General features: G+C 39.1%; 3 protein-coding genes across 5 annotated transcripts in view; 1 reads left to right on the top strand and 2 right to left on the bottom strand.

Annotated features, from left to right (window-relative positions):
* LOC143911118 (lysosomal dipeptide transporter MFSD1-like) overlaps positions 1–20,968 on the bottom strand; it is a 356,706-nt gene that overhangs the window by 308,086 nt on the left and 27,652 nt on the right. The window lies entirely within an intron of this gene.
* LOC143911120 (uncharacterized) lies at positions 1,545–5,358 on the top strand. Of its 2 annotated transcripts, none has more exons than XM_077429870.1 (4): positions 1,545–2,016; positions 3,540–3,655; positions 3,733–4,245; positions 4,327–5,358. In XM_077429870.1, the coding sequence occupies exons 1-4, from the start codon at positions 1,629–1,631 to the stop codon at positions 4,564–4,566; spliced, it is 1,257 nt and encodes a 418-aa protein (XP_077285996.1). In that variant the 5' UTR covers positions 1,545–1,628; the 3' UTR covers positions 4,567–5,358. The 2 variants fall into 2 exon arrangements, with proteins under 2 accessions (XP_077285996.1, XP_077285999.1); XM_077429873.1 differs by having other exon boundaries at positions 1,581–2,016; positions 4,586–5,358.
* LOC143911117 (glycerophosphocholine phosphodiesterase GPCPD1) lies at positions 2,801–12,511 on the bottom strand. Of its 2 annotated transcripts, XM_077429865.1 has the most exons (7): positions 11,076–12,460; positions 10,142–10,367; positions 9,846–10,055; positions 9,502–9,759; positions 9,269–9,415; positions 9,026–9,195; positions 2,801–4,726 (listed from the first exon to the last, which is right to left on the bottom strand). In XM_077429865.1, the coding sequence occupies exons 1-6, from the start codon at positions 12,191–12,193 to the stop codon at positions 9,028–9,030; spliced, it is 2,127 nt and encodes a 708-aa protein (XP_077285991.1). In that variant the 5' UTR covers positions 12,194–12,460; the 3' UTR covers positions 2,801–4,726; positions 9,026–9,027. The 2 variants fall into 2 exon arrangements, with proteins under 2 accessions (XP_077285991.1, XP_077285990.1); XM_077429864.1 differs by lacking the exon at positions 2,801–4,726 and having other exon boundaries at positions 6,172–9,195; positions 11,076–12,511.

Below are 20,968 nucleotides of genomic sequence, written 5' to 3'. Positions count from 1 at the left end.
CCACGCCAAGACCTTCTCGGTCGGAGTCTCACGAGCGTCGGAGAGCTCGCCGTGTTCGAGGCTTGGGTCGAACACGGGGTCGAGTATAGTCGGTAGACATAGTCGGTGAGGCACGACTATGGAAGAAGCCATACTCCTCGGAGGGCTTCTATTATGCCAATGAGCGCTAGCCGTGATCAGACTTGGGCGGATCACGGGGCCAGCCTGCCTTAGTTCGAGGCCGGCTTTTACGAGGGACGCTACATCTGGCAGTCCACGCCGGGATCACCGGGCGCCGGACCCACGGGAGAATCTAGAGCGACTGACAGATGGTCGATGTAAAAAAGGGAAAACAAAAGCCGAAGCCCTAAGAGGACAACCATCGACCATGGGGGCTTTTGGCTCGGACAGTGTCTAGAGTACCGAACTGGGATTATGAAATTAACCTTATTCGGTAAATCAGAACAATCAAGATTATATTTTTATTTGTGTTTATTATTATTTTTTGTCTTGTAGGCGGGGTAGGATGTGTTGACCGTATCCCAGCCTACAACGAAATTCTGTTGTGCTTGTTTTAATAAAGTTTTATTGTTTGCCTAAATATTGTACAAAGGTATTAGAATATGTGGGCAAAAGTATGTCGTTCAGCGGTCTCTGGATATGGTAGAGTGTCGCTGGCTCGGCATTCGGCTATGTTCAGAAGGTCTCTGGATGCGGCAGTGTGTTGCTGGCTCGTTGTTCGGCTATGTTCGGAAAGTCTCTGGATACGGCAGTGTGTTGCTGGCTCGTTCGGCTGGTTGATCTTCCAAGTCCGCGTAGTGTAGTGGTGGCAGGTCAGGAGCTGGATGTCGACTGGTCTGCTGCTGTGTGTCGACGCTTGCTGCTGTGGGTCGACTGGTGTTGTTTGGGTTGTACCTCCTTTTATAGTTTTCTGGTTGCTGGCTGTTGTTGATGCGTATGCGAGGAATGTGTTTTTGTCGATGGGGTAGACTTTTCTGGAACGATTGGCACCGTTCCGCTCGATGTAGTTTAATGGCTGCAGGTGTGCTTCGACTGGTTTGTTTCCGCTCTACTGGTAGGGGTGGAGCTTTCTCGAAGGTTTTGGCACCGTTCCACTTGAGTTTAGTTTAATGGCTGCAGGTGTGCTTCGACTGGTTTGTTTCCGCTCTACTGGTAGGGGTGGAGCTTTCTCGAAGGTTTAGCGATTGATTCCAAGAAGTGCACGTGTTGTTTACGTGTGCGAGTTCTGCGAGGAATGTGGTTTGTTGTTGTGGAATATTCTCGAATGTTTCGATGACGAGATTCCTACAGTCTCACTATACAACTTTAATTTTATATTTTATTCTGTATGTGTGCCTATTTAAATAAATAAATAATATAAACATGCTCGTTCGGGGTGTAGCGACGATCGACGTGCGGGCTATCTCGCTCTGTCCATATGGCACCGTCCACACACACGATATCTACATACGATATTTCAATATCCAGTTCCTAAATAGCAGCCACAGGGAACTGGATATGGAAATATCGTATGTGTGGACAGCGCCTAGAGAGAGAGAGAGCGTGAGTCGAGAAGTTGGCCAGCGTGTCTGTCTCGTGTCTAGTTCGCTTGTTGCTTTGCTACTTGAAGTGGGCGTGCCGCGGACGCGATGAGTCGGCCCGAGGAGGCGGGGGTTGGGGGGATGACGATGGCGACAGCAATGACGGGAGTCACGATCGCGGGCCAAAACGGAAACGGAAATGGAAACGACCCTCCCGACCCGCTCCACAACCCCGGCTCTGGCTCTGGCTCTGGCTGGGTGCAGTTCGACGAAGAGCCGGCCGCGGTGCTCCCTTCAGACACCCAAAACGTCAGTCTGCAGGCCGCTTCGCCCCGGCAAAAGCCACCCTCCGTCAACGTCAACATTAACGCCAGCACCAACTCCAACTCAAACCCAAACTCCAACCCCAACGTCAACGTCAACGTCAAAGCCAACCCCCCGTCGCCGAAACCCCCCGCCACCCTCACGCCGCTCACACCCAGCCGACCCAACTTTGGTAAGAATACGATCAACGATCATTGATCATCGATCAATCGTTCGACACACTTACGCATATACTTACATATATAATACATGACATACACGATTGCTTTGCGTGACACCAAATTAACATTGAGTTTCACCTCCAACGTAAATTTGAAACACGGACTCGCTGTTATATTGTATCATCTACATACAATATACTCTCGATTATCCAGTTTGTGGATTGTCCGTGCTTGAAAAATTTGAATTATTTTTTTACTTTATCTATGTACGTAGTAACAATAGATGAAGTTTTGTGATCATGCGAAAATTCGAACTCAGAATCGATTACTGATCACATTTTCATGATCTAGAAAAAATGTGTGTGTGTCTGTGTATTTTGGGGATTTTTTGAATACCGTTAGTCCTATCGAACTTAAACTTAGTATCGGTTACTGAAATTCTTATTGACACGATGTAGATTTTTTTCATATTTTTAAGTTGACTGGAAATGGTACCTCCCCTTATAGGTGTCCTCTTTTTTTTAAGTTTTTGAATTCAATCCAAACTGCTAACCGAATCGGACTGAAATTTTTTTACATGTACTAGAAATAATAATCCTTATAAATTCATATTTTTTAAATATTTTTATCTGAACCGTAAGTAGTACTTTTACTCTAGAGAATCGAAGTTTTTTATGTTTTTCTCAGAAACCTTTTGGTTTATTGAACTGAAATTTCATATCTAGAAGTTTAAGCATAATATCAAGTTATGTATAAAATTTATTTCTTATATGATTATGAGACGCACTGATTGATTCAGAGTATTCAGAGTTAGTTTTCAAAACATTTTCAATGTTTTGAAAAGTCAATCATGATTTAAGTGATCCAGGTTTTAAACGCATGGATGATGCAGATATCGTTTCTTTTGTTTCTCAAGAGGATGAAAATGAGAGTGATACTACAAGTGAAGCAGATACCAGTGGTTACATTAGTCATAAAACAGTACAACACTAGTACTAACTACTGACGGCCACTTATCTGCTTAACTATGAGCGTTTTTCTTAATAAATAATGAGTATTAAAATTATGAAACAAAAATTTGTGTTGTAAATATGATATTATATTCGAAACCAAGTCAAAATTTAGCCCGGATAATCGAGAGTGTTCTGTATATTATTTTGTCATCATACGTTCAGTCGTTCGATTGGATGTAGTTTGGCCTAAAAGAAACGATCCATGTCAAGTCACAGATTTTGAAATCGTCCACTTCGCAGTTTATTTATTTGTATACGGTGGAGAAGCAAACTCGTTAACGATGGGTTAAATTTAACGATGACAGTACATATATTGCCCAATAGGCCTTAATGTATATGGAATGATATGTCGAATTGCAGATGTTAAATATGAATTGTGACAAAAGCAATGACGAAATATTACATGTGTAAAACTGTACTGAATACGTACGATGGAATTGAAACTTGTTTTGATGTTGCGACATTTTTCAATTTCAACTTTGAAAATTGTTGTTAACTTTTTTGTTGTGTTCCGATTTCAGTAAACGGTGACGTAGTCGTGACACTTTTACCCGTCAACACTAAATGGCCATGGATTACGGCAGCTCAATTTCGTCCCGAACTCGTACCAGAGGAATTGATGGCTCAGGGCTTAACCGTAAGAAATCCACTGCACTCCTCAATTACATAAATATTGTTTCTAGTGAAATACGTCATGTGACATTTTTATTTCAGCTCACGGTTGAAGAATACGTACACGCGATGGAATTGTTGGTAAACGACGTCAGATTCACTCTCTACAATATATGTTACAAGAGAGTGCTGATTTGCTGGATTTTTCTAGCATTCGTTGTCCTAATGTCGTTGCTCTTCTCTGGACTAACTGGACTCACTTTGTTCTCTTTCGGGGTAGTGTGGTTGCTGTTGAATGCGGCGGCTATATTTATATGCATGTGGTTGAAACTTCAGTTGGCTCGAGGCCTAGAGAAATGTCTGGGACGAGTGAACAAGCAGCTGATCAAGCACAAGCTTTTAGTAACGTTAGACGATAGAGGAAAAATCTCATGCCACAAAGTGACGCTGTGCTTCATGTACTTTGATACGGCTCCGTGCGTGATGCAGCTGCAGCAAGTGATAGACAGAGACGAGGGGAGTTCCATTCAGCCGGGCTGGGAGCGTCGTTTGGACGTGACTGCCAACGACATAATCATCCAGGGCAGCCAAACGACGAGGCTGTCGCGGAGACAGGTTCGTATTTGAAATAATGTGTAGATTTGCAATCGATACGTGTCTTGCCAGATTGATGTAGTGGGCGGTTTGCATCTGCAGGGGTTGGCAGAGCAGGCGTTCCTTCGATATTTACAGCGTTGGGGTAAAGATTTCCTCAGGCACAGACTGGATTGGACCCTAGACGAAGACGGCGGCAATCCGGCGGCTCCGCGTCACTTGTCGCAAGCTTTATGTCCGTGTCAGTACATGGAAGAACTGTTGAGGAACAAACCGCGTCGAGACCCCCGCGCTTGCTTCCCCCACTGCACCAATTGGTTTAAACGGCGCGGCGTCGACTGACCTTTGTGGCTGATTGCAGGAAAGAGCGGTTCACCTGCATTTACGGTACGTCTCCCGGTGGGCGAGACAAGCTTTGAGAGGACACATAAATGTTTCAGCACTCTCTCCCGGACTCCATTGCAGCATCTATCTGTGTCCCTGCCAGTTCATCAGCGAACACCTGTTGTGCAAACCACCCAAAGGAATTTTAAAATTTTGTCCCTCCAATGCGGCCGATCACACCGTCTGTTGACCGACCCATCACACTATTATTAAATATTTGTAACATATCCGTCCAAATGGTACCTTTGTATTTATACGAGTATTTATTATTATAATATGTATCTACATATATGTTAAGTATAGGGCCGAGCCATATATTTTTAAATAAATGCACAATTGTACTTACATTCCGTCCATATATTCTGTACTTAATATGTGTCTATGTTTAATATATATATATATATATATCGAGTATTTGTTAACGTTTGTATATAGATATATTTTAATAAATGAAATTGTTTTATATTTATTTTTTAGTTTTATATACATATAATAGGTGCATAATATACTAAACTATATCATATGTAAAATTTACACAGATCTATATCACCAACATTGATTTATAAAAATAGCCTTTCGAGAAATCATCAAGTTCGTTATTTTTATTTAACATTGCACTGCACAACATTTGTCATTAAATGTTCTCAATTTCAAATCAAAACTTTTTCAAGTACATACATATATGTATGTAAATTGTATTTACACGCATTTGTATAGTTTGTATCTTATTCAATAAACTTTCATCTTTGTAATAATCCTTTTTATTATTTTTTACCCCCTCAAATTTCATAAATAACATACATGTGTCAAATATGTATACACATTCATATTAAATAATTAACCGTTTGCCCGCGGCCGTCTTTTATGGAAGCTTTGCGCGGCTGTCTTCCATAGAATTTCTGAACTTTGCACGGGATTTTGAGCCTTATAAGCGCCCATTTCAACTGTTTTAAGGTTCAAAATTGGTTGAATATATTACTGAGAGTTGAATGCCATCTATTCAATTTGCATAAAATGAATATATACCAGTCAAAATTAGTTTTTTGTGGAACCATACTGAAACCTCGTTTATGTGACGTCACGTCTGTTGAACAATGGCGACAATACGTCTCAATTGTATGAAGAATGATTATTTGACAATTAAGCCAAAACTACGAGATATATTATGTATTTTATTGTTTAAAATAATACTTTGTGTATCAATTAACATATCTGGTTATTTGAGTAAATATTAAAATCTGTATTTAAGGTCGAAAACTCGATTGCCAAATTCGCGAAAAAGGTGCCGCGTACAGGGCTTGTTCGCTATATTTATTGCCGCGGGCAAAGGGTTAAGAAGAACATCTACATATGTACATACGACAGAGCGACTTCCATAGTAGAAGAGTTGAATGGTGAGGGTTGTCGCACAGTGTTATGATCATTATGTGTAATGATGGTATTTGAAAGTACTTGTCTACAAAAATTTTATCATATAATGGGGAAATAAATATGTAGAAATTTTTTTTCTTTTTTAGTGTCAATGTTGGGAAAAAATATTGTAATACTGTATGTTTCTGTTTTCAATAAATAAATATTTATTAAATATTTGGTTAAAAATTTTGATACATCTTTTGTATGCTCACACTTGTGAAAATCTGATTTGATAAAATAACATTAATATAAGTGAACTGGGACAATATAAATACAATACATGTCTGGTTTTCAACAGTATATTTATACTTAAAACAAAGATTTTTTTTTTACATGATTTATAATATTAAAATATATGCATTTTGATTTAAAATAATACACTGAGTAAATGTAGTGTGATGAAAATTGCACTGGAAGTGTAAAACGAAAGCAACTAGAGTTTGAATTATGCAAACCTTTTTGGTACTGCTAATGAGTATTATTATACTTGGCAAACTAATTCAATTTTGAGGGCCACTTCTAGTGACAAAAAAATTCCAAAACTTTACTATCGTCGAGTCAGACGGAACCTAACCACAACCACTAGTGCTATTTATTTTTAAAATTATTATTAAATCGTCCATTTGAAATTAAGAAAATATTATATTTGAAAGTCGGCAAGTATAATTTTAATTTACTTTGCTGAAAATAAGAGTATTTTTATTATACATATGTACATAGACGGTTGCGATCCATTCTAGGTCATTTTTGCAGTAAGGAGAAAAATACAAAAAGAAACTATCGGTCAAAAAGATATATGACCAACTCCCGTAGATTTGACAATATATTTAACAATCAATGAACATGTTGAATCGAGAGAAGCAGTTTTCAGACTGTCATGTCAAATATTCTCTGCTAGAGGAATACGAGTAACGCCCGCTTTTTTTTAGATATTAAAACTCAAGTTTTTGAAATGTTAGAGAGGTCTATGACAACAATCGTTGACCAAGAGGAATCAAGATGCATAATTCACTCGGTGCAAATAGTCCCGAATAGATTGCAGTTATGAATTTATATCACCTATGCATGATTTTACAAAATTTCATAATAGGCTCACCAGCCAGCACATATGCAGTAAAGTGGAAAAATATTTATCGATTTACAATATGTAAGTTTATATAATATAAAAGTATTCTGTTCTATGTAAAATGGCAAGTGTTCAATAGCAATTATAAAAATTCTGCAATAAACTAGATAATAGGGAAAAGCTCGAGTGCCATATTAAATATAACTATGTAAATATATGCAGTAGAAAAGCAACAAACGGAAAAAAAAATAGTATTTAATAGTTAAACGCGAATAAATAAAAAGAATTTACTAAGTGTCGAATATGTTGGAATTATTGAACATTCAAATATTGAACACGTTCAGGAATAATTGGACTTTTACTACACAAAAACACATACAATACTCATAATACCATTAGTTTCACAGTCGATAATACAATATTCATTAACCATATTAAAGTAAAAAACATAAAAATGTAGTCATCATCAACTATCTGTCAAGTGATAAGAACTTTGTTTTTCAAATATACATACATATGACAAATAGCTCACTTTGGTAAACTCTAAAAATGTGTGTGATTCTCAATTAAATAATTTAAAATAAATAAAAAAAATTTGACTATTATGTACAACATATAATACAGTTTTTGCAAGTCTATTTCACAACTTTTGCAAATGAAATTAATCCTTTTGCAAATAAAATTCATCCTTTTTAAAAATCGTATTAAAAAATAAAGAAACCGAATTAAACAATATGTAATTAATATGATTTTTAAAAGATTTTTTTTTATTAAATCCGAAAATAGACACCACGGAGTCAAACGACGAAAGCACGATTTTATCACCATCATCTCGACGAAAGCGAATTATTACGAATATAAAATCATCATCTGAATCGTCCGAGGATCTAGGATACACCAGACCAGATCTACCAGGACCAAGCAGACCTGTTCGCAATCGACCAATGAAATATAATAAAATTAATCATAACAGGAAAATACCTTTAATAGACTGCTATAATGACGGCAAATCAATTAAGGAGTCTGCAGAAATAGCTGGCATTAATAAAAAATACAGGCAAGTGTTAATTATCAAATGGTGCCGTTTTAATAAAGCATCGTCATGGTGGAAGTGAAAAAAAAATACTTCTGATTTATTGAACGAAAAAGTGTAAGTTTAAACCTAAGTTATGTAAACAATTGCGTATCACTTTGAAATGCGCATCAATGCAACCTGAACGTAGAAATTCGCCAGAAACTACGTATGAACCTACGCAAAGAGTATGCATTGCACTTTTTTTCTAATACGGTTTTTAAAAAGGATGAATTTCATTTTCAAAAGGGTGAAATAGACTTGCAATAAGTAGAGGTATGTAAAAACTGTATTAAAGCTCTATTATTAATAGGCCCGAGAGATATACAATAAATATTATACATAAATGTACACAAACACTCAATTGTCTACAATCTTCACCTTTGTATATCCACGCATACAATTGTTTATGTGTAAAATAAAACGACTAACTCAAAGTTTAATATTACGGAGAAATGTAGGAATTCCGATGTGAAAATAATATGTATTCGTCTTTCGTTAATATCACAGATTCTTTAGTGTATGTATTTACAGCGGTTAAACGGAAGATGTAAGATTTAAATTAAAATAATATTAAAACTCTTCGATAGCCATCGACGAAAGTTCGACAACATCGTGGTACATAAATTTAAAGCATTCTACAAACGGTACTAGAATAAAATGTATTCACCGTCAACATAAATTATAAGTTTGTTACTCGTCGATACCAAAATTTTTCAATAATTATAAATTTGAATCGAGTCAAATGTAATTTTTGACCACTGTCATTTTGCACTTTAAGCCTCGTGTAAAAAATCTAAATAATTTAATAATTGGAAATAGCAATATAAGCACTGGGGTGCATGCGTCGTGTGCCGTTTCGATACCATTATTCGGAAGACGTTTCTCCGGAATCCGTGTTGCTACTCGGGTGGGATGTGTCGTTGGCCGTTTTTTCATTTTTTGAATCCGATTCATTTCCGCAGTTGTCCTCGTTCGAAGCGATTCGCATTATATCCTTTTGAGCCTGCCGAGCCTCCAGCATAAATATACTTTCCTGAAAGCACAAATCAATATGAATAAACAATTCATACTCTATATACGTATGCACGTGTGAATCGAAAGAATACCTTGACTTCTTTGTTGGAAAATTGATCTAATTTGTCATATATTACTCCGTGCAAGCCCAGTTGTTTTAAATATTTAATCGTTTCGGTATTATTGTTATCGTCTCCCCAACAGAAAATGATGAGACCGGCGTCGGTCACCAGCTTGACCTGAAACAATCGAAATATGTATCGTCAGATTGCTAATTACGCTAATTTCAAATCGACGTATTTTTTTTTTGTTATTATAAACACACCTGAGTAGAATCCCTGAGCAAATCTTCGGTGTGAACTACGATTCCGAGCAAACCGGCGTTGAGCGCGTGACTAACGGCAGCGGGTATAGTGGTACAGCGCGGGTCGTGATAGCCAGGATAGCGAGTCGTCACTCCTTGCGTGAGGAACATAACCGGATAGATGTTTTGCTTCAGCCTCAGCATGGTGCATACGTCGGGATGAAAGCACGAAAATATTATGCGCCTCGAACCCGCAGAGCGTAAAACCACATCGAGAATCTACGCGTACAAATCAAATTTTTATTATATAAACGTAAAACTGAAATGAAATTATATAAGCGGCGAATGAAATTTGAAAAACGTACCGTGTCCACGTACAGATTGAGGTCAATCGGATGTTGGAGTTCCAAGCTGCCGTCTTCGCGCAACATTGTCCATTTGACTTCGATGTTGAAGCCGACGTGCGGGTCGATGGCCTGCAGGACTTCCGAAAGTTCGGGGAACGGTTGGTGTTCGTCGAGATCTTCGTCGAAGAATCTCGGCTCGTTACTGCGCCCTTCGACTACGTGGTACACCTGAAATGGACAGAGAAAGGAAGACACGTGAATCTCGAAAAGTCCACGAAGCGACCCGTGATCTGCAGGCGACGCCCCCTACAAACCTTCAATTCGTGCAGCTGCTCCAGAGTCAGATCCTTCATGGGAATCTCGAGCATCTCCGAGTGGTCCATCCGTTTCTTTCGCTTGAGAGCGATGCACACGTGGAAGTCGTGATAGACGACGGGCACCAAGTCTTTGCTCAGCTGCACGTCGAACTCCAACAGGTCGGCCCCGCTCGCGGCCGCCGTCTTCAACGAAGCGATGGTGTTCTCCCTGATGGCGGGCCCTCTGCAAGCGAAAACGAACGAGATTAGCGAATCTGTGGAACTGCAGATGAGCAATGGTGTCACCCCGATTTTAGAACAACGGATTCCCAATGTTTCTTTACGTAATAGTGACTCGGATGAAATTTATTGTCATATATTACTCGAATTTATAATATTTCAAATGATAATTTGTATAAATCCACTAGCTGTTGAATTTGAATTCAATAGTTTAGGTTGATATTTTTACTGAAAAGGGGATATCTGGAACTGAAAAAGGATTCTGGAATCGGAACTGAAAAAGAAATCGGGATCCGCAATCGAAAAAGGAATCTGAATTCAGAAATGATAACAGAACTGAAAAAATAATCGAAATCGATATTGTCGTCATAGAAACATAAATACAAAGTCTCTTTCCAAGTTATATATTAGATGTATAAGTTATTATTAGAAATCATATTTGGTGCAAATCTACATCTATTTTTATCGAGCTTTTCTTCGACCATCACTAGGAGGATAGTTCCGAGTGCAAACTGCCAGACACATTAAACAGTTAGTTTCGCTCGTGCATAGCGAACAAAAGATATTTTCTTTCTACCTGTTGTGTAATATATTGCGACTTTTTTTACGTAGTGACAATTTCCAAGATTTGTACAATTTTAGATTTCTAACAACCATCGGGGGGGGGGCGACACCACCGCAGACGAGGAACGATCGTCAAAAGCGGACTCACTCTTTGTTCTTGAAGCTGGAGCCGAGGCCGCGGTGGCCCACGTCCAGCCCCTTCCACGTGTCGTTCCAGTAGCTCGAGTAGGAGACCCGCATGTCGCACGTCTGCGTCTTCATCGGGTACACGAGCATGTACTCGAGGTTCATGGAGCCGAGCGGGCGGTGCTTGGTGCTGCAGGTGATGGGCAGCTCGATCTGGCCCTCGGAGCGCTTCAGCAGGTTGGGCAGCACGTAGCTGTAGCCGAAGTGGCGCGGCGGCTTGTCGCTGGTGCCCCGGTAGAAGTCCACGAGGTAAGCGAGCGCGTGCGGGTCGGGAGAGGTCACGTTGAACATGAGGAAGTCCCCGTCGACGTAGGCGCGCCCGAATTGTTCCTGCGGCTCCAGACGGCAGCGCGCAGCGTTCAGCGTGGCCACTTGGGTGAACGTGCACGACGGCGTGCCCGACTCCGTGGATGTATCCTCTCCGTCTGCGTTCGAGTCCTCGGCGGGGGCGCTCGTGTTGTCGCAGCCGAACTGGAAGTCGACGGGGATCACCTTGACGCGGATGCCCTTGGCGTGGGCCGGCGACTTGAAGGCGAAGGGGCTGCGGCCGCAGAACTTGAACTGGAGGAGGGTGTCGGCCGTGAGCCAGCCGCGGTCGACGCGCGTCCGCGAGGAGATGCGGCCGAACTCGTCGGGGGCGATCGGAGGGGCGGCGCACCCCGCGGGCACAACCCTCGCCCGGATCTCCGTCTCCCAGCTGCGCACGGCTGCGTGCACGACCGCCCCCGAGGCGTCCCGCCCCAGCGCGCACACGCAGTAGCGGAAGCGCGTGTCGGCACGCGCCGGCACCTGGCACGCGCCGCTCCACACGCCCTTCTCCGCGTCCGAGTCCCGGTCGTGGTCGTGGTCGTGGTCGTGGTCGTGGTCAGACTCGGTGAGGGGCAGCACGCCGGCCGCGGCCCACGCGCCCAGCTGAGCGCACTCTCCCGACACGCACACGCTCTCGCCGGCCAGCAGCGGGGGCGCTCGCACGGAGAACCTCCACGTGCGCAGCGGCACCACCGCCGCCGAGCCCTCGTCCGCGTCTCCGTCCGCGTCTCGCGCCCGCTTCCTGCGACTCGTCGGCTGCTGCGCGCTCATGGCTATTCGACTCGGGTCTCACCGACCGAAGGGGCAGAGTGGAGTGGAGTGGAGTGGAGTGGAGGCGAGCCGACGGGCTACTTATACGTAGTCCGCTACCGCAGCCGCAGCCGCAACATGAGGAGTGCCGAAGCCGCGCTGGCCGAGAGCCAGACGACGACGACGGCGGCGACCGCGACCGCGACAGCGACACTCGCACTCGTACTCGCACTCGCCGCAACCGCACTCGCACTCGATCGCCTGACAACTGCACTCTGACGTTTCAACAAACGAGCCGCTTCACGGCCATAACCTTCGCTCCGTCTACGACTTATCTCCGCGCTCTCCCTCTCTCTCTCTCTCTCCCTCCGCTCGAGTTCGAATTCCGATTCGTCAAATTTTAATCGTACGATGACAGCGTCCTACTTCCCTTCGTAGCCAGATTTTTTCTTCGAAAATATAATAATAATAAATAAAAATATAAAATTATAATAAGTATCAAATTTGTGCAATATAATAAGTTGTATTGTTATAATGCCGCTGCTCGCACTACTGAGAATTTACGTAAAGTCGTTCCATCGCGTCATAACGGAGAGACGTGCCGGAGCGTGTGTAGCCCCCTACCATTTCAGATCTACCTTTTCTAAGCCCGCTTTAAAGGTCAAGGAATTTGACCCTTAAAGCCCTCAACATGAGGCCTCCCCCCCCCCCCCCAACGAACACAGTCCAAGAGACCCTTTCGTCGGAGAACGAGACGGTTGTTCATGAATATCGCAAAAGAACAACCGCACATCACCGTTCTAATAAAAAAAAAACTACATGAACACATAAAGCGCGCATGCGTTAGGAAATAATACCTGAAATGTGCCGTGCGAATGCACGCACACCTCAAGTAAACATGCATGTATGCATGTTTATACATGCATAAGCACGCACGCACACACACACGCACACACACACACACACACACACACACACACACACAAACCACAAATACATACACACACCTAAATAGCAAACGCACACACACACACACACACATTCACAGAATATAAAATATAAAATAAAAAAAAATCAACACAAATGCTTTTGCAATTAAGTGGAGTAGTAGCATCCAGGGGAACACAGCTTCTCAAAGCATTCCGCGAACTTTTCGAAAGCTCTAAACGATGCTTTATTCATAATTAGATCCCCATGATGTAGGGGCCAATGAGAGAACCCCTGATGCTGTCCAGCATAACCCTCCTCTCAGCCTCCATCCCAAGACAGGACCGCAAAATATGATCCTGCTCCGGAAAAGAACACGGACAAAAGGACTCAGATACCATGCCCATAGATGCGAGCTTGCCGTTAAAGTGGCCATGACCAGTTAAAAATCTACCGAAAGAAATATCTCACGGTCTACCGCAAGACATACCGCTCCGATATTCCAGAGCGTCTGTAGCGCCCTCAACGGAAAATCTAGCGACCGAAAAGTTCATCACCCTGACGAGTAGACTGCGGATAGACACCGTGCTTTTTCCGGGAATCCGGGTGGTTTAGCTCTATTTACAAAACTAGAGTCCAAAAAAAAAACCTTCGGCGAACCTTTAACAATGCATTTACAACAATTGAATAATGCGCGGCAGCCTCTGGGTCCGGGCTTTACTGATGAGATCTCGAGTGCCAAATATTCCGTATTCGCGATTCTCATGGCAAAAATTGTCTTTTGCGCAATAATCCAATTACCATCCTATTTTTATCTCTTTTATTTTTATTGTTCTCATACCTACAGTGCAAAAATTGTATAATGATTTATCTTGTAATAACTATATTTTGCTATCACTGTATATAAACTGTAAATTTTCCAAACAAAATAAATAAATAATAATAATAATAGAAAAATAGATAGAAAGAAAAAAATCCATCGAACATACAGTGAAGAGTACGAATGAAAAGACGCGGCAACAAGAAGACAATTAGATAAAAATACACAAAGACGTAGCAGAGACCGCTCTCATCTTGAAAACCGCCTCAAATTAAGGCCCATGCCTCACTTTGAAAAAACCCGATCCAAACTTATATTTGTATAATACTGCAAATTTTAAATGAATTTTTGCGCAACCGGAACGGTTAATGGACTATTGCACAAATTGCGATCATCTTTACACGACAATAGTTCCCACAAAAATCGCAAAAACGGATTATCTGGAACTCGAGTCCCGATTCCGAGTTCAAATTCTAATCGTCCGATGACAACGTCGAGATTTCCTTCGTAGGCTAAACTATTTCTTCGAAAAAACTCGATCCGAATGTATATATGTACATATATATAATACTGCAGATTTAAAACGAGGTTTTGTGCAACCGAAACGGTAAACGGATTATTGCGCAAATTACGATCGCGCGCACGACAATCGTTGCCACTAAAATCGCGAATATGAAATATCTGGCACTCGAGTTCTCGTTAGTACGCCTGGGGCGGTCAGAATGTTGAATTACAGAAAACGCAAATATCGGAAGGCAAAGATCGAAAATCGAAATATCAAGAAAAAAAGGGTGCATGGTAAACGGTACTATGTATGAGTGGCATGCGGTGAAATTATCCCTCTTTTTGTCATACAGCCTTGTTTAATGTGCACGCGCACAATACGGGAAGAAAAGCCTGTTCCTCTTGTTCCTGTTGTATCCTGCTCGCGCAAATTAAGTGAGGATGTACGACGGGGGGAGAGAGGCTTTTACCGCACGCCACTGATATGTATACTAACCGTTTTTCATATGTATGCATGGTAAACGAACATTTTCGACTTTTTAACATTCGATGAGGTGACGGTCACCCCCCACTGATATGTACATATGTAAGTATGTATGTACAAACGTACGTAATATCGTATGACTTTGGTAACGTTAAACCTTGACCAAATTTAATTCGATTAAAAAAAAGATTACCTCATCTTATCGACATAACAGAAAATATATTTTAAACATTCATTCGATTGTGATATTTATTTAAATTCACGTGCACATAAATATGTATGTATATACATATGTATCGACGACCGTTGTTGGAATTAATACATTTATAGTTTTAATCGCGTTCATATCATTATTTCAAATACATAGACGAGTTATTGAATATTTTTTCAATTGATAATTATTTTTAAATCTACTCTAAATTTTACTCTAAACCAGTATGAAGCTCAAATCTATATTAAGATTAGTGGATAATCGTAAACATGATAATTCAATAGTAAACAGATAAATATATATATATATATATATATATGTATATATGTATATGTATACTTAATAATAAACAAAAACATATTCAAAACCACAACACAGACAACAGCACAAACACGATGTCAACAACAACATGTACCGTGGATTTGTGGTTTAAAAAATTACTCAACCATAATAATAATATTTTCAAATATATATACAAGTAGATAATTAATCTCGTGTGTCATAAATATTATATGTACCTTTACACCACTCTTCGTTAAACAATGTATCAATAAATTTCAGCGCAATACCTGTTTAGTAAATGTAAAATTATTATCTTCGTATATTATATTTTAAAAACTTGTTAAAAAAAATAAATACAATATGTTGCAATTTTAAACATAAATAAAAACAACTATTTCTACGATCTTTTTGAATACTTTTTGGATTATTTTTATATATATTTGTCATCACTATTCAATTATACTGAATACTTTATCATCATTTGCAAATTATTTACATACATACATATATAGAAAAATAGTAAGAATTAAATAAAAATCTACCTTTAATTAAAATAAACCCACGAAGGAAATCTTGCATACGAAAATTGCGAATCAATAAATAATTTTACTATAATTCTTAATGCTAATTTTCAACTCAAACTATTTACTGCCGTATTTAACAAAAAATGTCTACTCGAAATTCTCACATTTTACTCATCTCTGGTCATAACCTTCAGCATTGTGGAAATAATTAAGCTTAAACGACTTTTTATTTTCACTGAAATGTTGCGAAGTGATTTTGAATTAGTTCTTAATTAATTGGGAAAAAAATCAGCAGTATTAAAAATCCTGGGCTAAGCCCCACGTTGACAGGGTTGCGAGAGACGTGTTTTGAGACGTTGCAAGAGAAATTTTTTGAAGTATTATTTTGTTTTTGTTTTGGTTTATGGCGCCCCTACCGAAGTTGGCGCCCCAGGTGACCGCCTGTAATGCCTGCCCCTTCGTCCGCCCCTGAAAATGTTACGTGTTTATAATCATATTATCAAAAATCTGGAGATTCTGCTCCGCGTAACGAGTTTTTGCGCCGAGCAGGAGCATGAAAATTTGTTGTGCTCCACTGCTCCGATATTTATTACTTTATCTACATTACAATATAAGTTTTTTTATTAGAATTTCATTCAAAATTTAATAAAAATACATACATATACATATATACTATTTTTTCACTTATTGTTTTTTTGCACAAATGCATACTTTCTTTTTTTAAATTTTCCATCATGATCAGATTAAATATTCTTAATTATTTTCTCTATCCTCCTATGGCAGTTTGGAACAACCTTGTGCGCACCATGTAGTATAGTCAAATTATTTGTATTTAATATGTATCTACGCATGTATGTATGTATTTTTATGATATACGTATGTACATATACATTGCCGCTTTTAGGGGAGGGCTGGGTCGGGCGGTGTCCGAGGGTGCCAAATAAGTTAGGGCGCCGCTCGATGCGCCAAAAGCCCTTTAAAATTAAAATTAGAGCTCCAAAAGCCCTACATTTATACTTGGCAAATTCTATTCAAACAATCTACTGAAAAAAACCGATCTTCAAATTAAGCTCACCCACCGCGAATTCAAAATCTGATATTATTAGCAATGAACTTATCAATTTAAAAGCCTTTCTTTCAAAGAAAGATCAAGGTAAATTAATCCACTGATTTTATTAAATTTTATAAAACAGCACAATTTACAAGAATTATATCCAAACATATGGGTTTCTATGCTTTTGATGACACTCCCTGAAAATGTAGCAAGGTCCCAAGACCGGGAAAAAGGAGGATGGTAATCCAGTTTTTTTATATATTTTTTTAAGGGTGTTTAGAAAAATTACCCGAGGGTGCCATTCGGTGTAAGGCCGGCAATGTACATATATTAAATAGTAAATATTTTAATAATAAATAAGCTGTCCATAAATAAACTTTTTATTTATTTTATCATGGACATACATATATGCCTATATAAATCAAATAAATAAAGTTGATAAATAATATGATTCCTATTAAAACTATTCGGAGCACGGAGCGGAGCTGGAGCAATTACTTACATATGTAGGTGTCGGAGCGGAACAGCCCAAATAAGTGGTTACTCCAGATTTCTGCGATTTTACCTGTTTTAAGTTTAATTCTAAAATGCGGGAAAAAAGCACTCAACAATCAATGAGTATAATAGTAAAAAAAAATGTTTCATCTCGATCTTTGTAGGCACAATGTACATATGTACATACATACGAGTATGTACACAACTGACCAAATAAAACAGAAAAGTATGTCTGTTTTTTACAATGTTTTTTTACCTTCACTCTGTTATTATATGTATGTAGTTCTAACAACAGGCAATTAAAAATATTAGCATTACCGCTTTTATTAATAATAAGCGGATTGATCAGATTCAGGGCTCGAATTAGACGGGAAAGCATGGGAGCGCCGCTCCCTTTCGTAAAATCCAAAAACATAGCGCTCCCTCTCGTGAAATATCAAAAATTTCCGTACCCTTTCGTAAGTTTTGAAAAAAAATGAAATTAAATAATTATTGCCGAAAATAATATGCCAATATTGCAATATTGAATTGAATAGAGTACGGACCCAAAGCACGCCGCTCATTGTTCAAATGTTGTTAAATCTTTTTTTAAAAAAAGGTCCGTAACAATGCATTTACAACATTTGAACAATGAACGGCGCGCTCTGGGTCCGGGCTTTAATTGAAACACAATTGTTGACTGCAAGTAAAATGCTTTACATTGTAACCCCGCCAAACAGTGACGTAGCTATCGCGCCCGCAGACTCCGCATTGCGGGGGGGCGCCACGAAGCGCGCCTTTTTTTACTGATTTTTTAATTTAATAACTTTTTTAAAAACTTCTCTTATTTTTCAACCTATTTGTACTATATGTATATGTACTATATGTATGTATTGTATGTTTGTACAAACATTATTATACATATTTTGAATTCATCCTCATTGTGTAATTGATCTATGCCAATAGGGCTAGAAGACTGCCGTCTTTTTCCATCTTTTGAACGTCAGTGCCACTTTTCAACCTATTTGCTGAGAATTCTCTCTTATTCTTGTATATATTTTTTCAATGTGTAAACAATAAAACAAAATTATATGATTGAAACCAATAAAATTAATAAATTTATAAATTTTTCGCTGTCACCATTAACAGGTGGTAGGTTTTTAAGAAAAATTCACCATCAGTTACTTTAAACAGATTGTGCACTGCTTGTTGGTCGTCCAGATTAAACTATGTTTATGGATGTATGTAATGTATGTGTATGTGTATATGTATATGTGTATGTATATATATATATATATATATATATATATATATATATATATATATATATATATATATATGTGTAGGTGTGTATGTATGTATATGTATATATGTGTATTTTTATATTTATGAATGTATGTATGTGTATTTGTGTATACGTGTAAGAATTTGTGTATATATGGATGGTGTACATATATGTTTATATAATTGTCTTTGGCCAGGAAGGTGCATTGGGTTTACCTGTTAGGCCTTCTTGGTGTAAATTAAATAAAAAATGAATAAATAAATAAATTAATGCTCTTCGATATATAGGTACATATACCGATACGTAAAAAAGGTTTAGCACGCGGGACAGGTGTGTTGACCGTGTCCCGGTCTAAGAAAACACCGTTTGTGTTTGTAAGAGGATCGTTTATTTTTGTTCATTCATTACAATGGTTATTGTATGTACGAAGAGGTTGACCTTCGGAGAAGTGATCTGGTTGAACTCCAGAGGTTCACTCTGGTGTTGGGAGCTGGTGCGTCGCTTTGTATACGTTCTGGCTTGACGAGTGCCGTGTGCAGATGCTTTGTCTTCGTTTCCAGGACACGTATGTTGGGGACACGTGTTGACCTATTTTCGAGGCGCGTGCTTTATAGCTATGGGGTCAGCGCCAGGACGTCGTTCGTTTAAGAATGCGGTTAATGTCTTTTTAAGACACGTGTTACGGTATCCTGATGATATCACTGTTGGGTTTCGTTCGTTTTACGATCGAGCGATGAACTCTTTCTTCTGGAATGGTCGAAGGGGTCGTTGCCCTTGAGTTATGCATGTTTGTACAGGATCTATGATAAGATCACTGGTTTTGATTCGTAATAGCACAAGTTGTAATTTTGCTGCAAGTATTTTGCTGTAAGTAAATAATATGAATATATGGGGGGGCGCCTTAAAATATTTTGCGGGGGGGGCACCAGGAATTCACGCTACGCCACTGGCCAAAGCCATCTATAATACATATATACATTTATTATACATATGTATGTCTAGTCAAGAACGATTTAAACAATTATTGTGTTTTTAACAAGCTGTATTTTTTTAATCATTTTTCTGTTTATATATTTTTATCACTAAAATTAATAGTAAAATATTTTTTTTGTTGGTTTAGTACAGGCCTGGGGAAACTTTTCAAATGAAGGGCCGCATTAGGAATTAAAAATGAATGTCGGGCCGCAAGTAAAATACTTATAATATATATTATTTACTGTTATGAAAAAGAATTTCAACATAAAAAAATAAGTGATCCTCTAATAACCAACAATTTGGCGGGCCGCACAAAAATTTGAATCAGGCCACAGTTTGCACAGACATGGTTTAGTATTTTAATTCATAATAATAAATTTAACAACGTGGATAGTCCCATTCAAATTTAGGGGGAGGGGGCAGCTGCCCACCCTAGCCCCCCACAGGGAAAAAAACTTAATAATAATAATATATTCGTAATTACGATTTTATCGACGCGAAGTATGAAGCGCCAGTGTGTAGTTAAGAAAATGTTTACGTTAGCAACCAGCTTGCGCATTGCCAACGTACAAATACATTACGTACCACTCATACCAACCTGAAATTACGAACCACTCATAAAAATCCTAAAAAAAAATTAAAAAAGTAAAAAAAAAAAAATTTAAATTAAAAAAAAAATTTACAAAAATTATATATTTTTTTAAATTTTTTTGTTTACTATTAGATTAGTCATGTTTAAGCGGTCTATATTACAAATACCGAGCGAAGCCTTATTACATACCTCTTATTTTGAAGATTAATTTGAAACTGAAACATTCACTTATCGAAACGCATCAAAAAACGGAAACGGGAACGGGAATTGCATGCGTTATTGTACGATGGAACGATGGAACTTTCAGGATTTATTGTATGCATGTCCGGGAAGCTTACTGTGAAAAAAATCGGCCAAAAACAGGAACGGAAACGGGGAAAACGGGAATGAGTGAAAAACGTTTTTAGGTTAAAATAAACAAATAATTAAATAATTTCAAATATGTTCGCTGCCTTCGTTTTCCCGACAAATGGGAACGGGAACAAGAACGGGAATGGGAACGGGAACGGTAACGGGAACAAAAACGGGAATGGTAATGGGAACGGGAACGGTAACGGGAACAAAAATGGGAATGGTAATGGGAACGGGAATGAGAACGGGAAAGGAAATTGCATGCATTATTGTGGCATTGCAACGCATGCCGGGTTCAGCTAGTAACACAATA

Source organism: Arctopsyche grandis, chromosome 4 (assembly GCF_051622035.1).
Source record: "Arctopsyche grandis isolate Sample6627 chromosome 4, ASM5162203v2, whole genome shotgun sequence".
Classification (NCBI taxonomy): Eukaryota; Metazoa; Arthropoda; class Insecta; order Trichoptera; family Hydropsychidae; genus Arctopsyche; species Arctopsyche grandis.
Note: the sequence above shows the minus strand (reverse complement) of the source record. Positions and strands in the feature narration are given on the sequence as shown.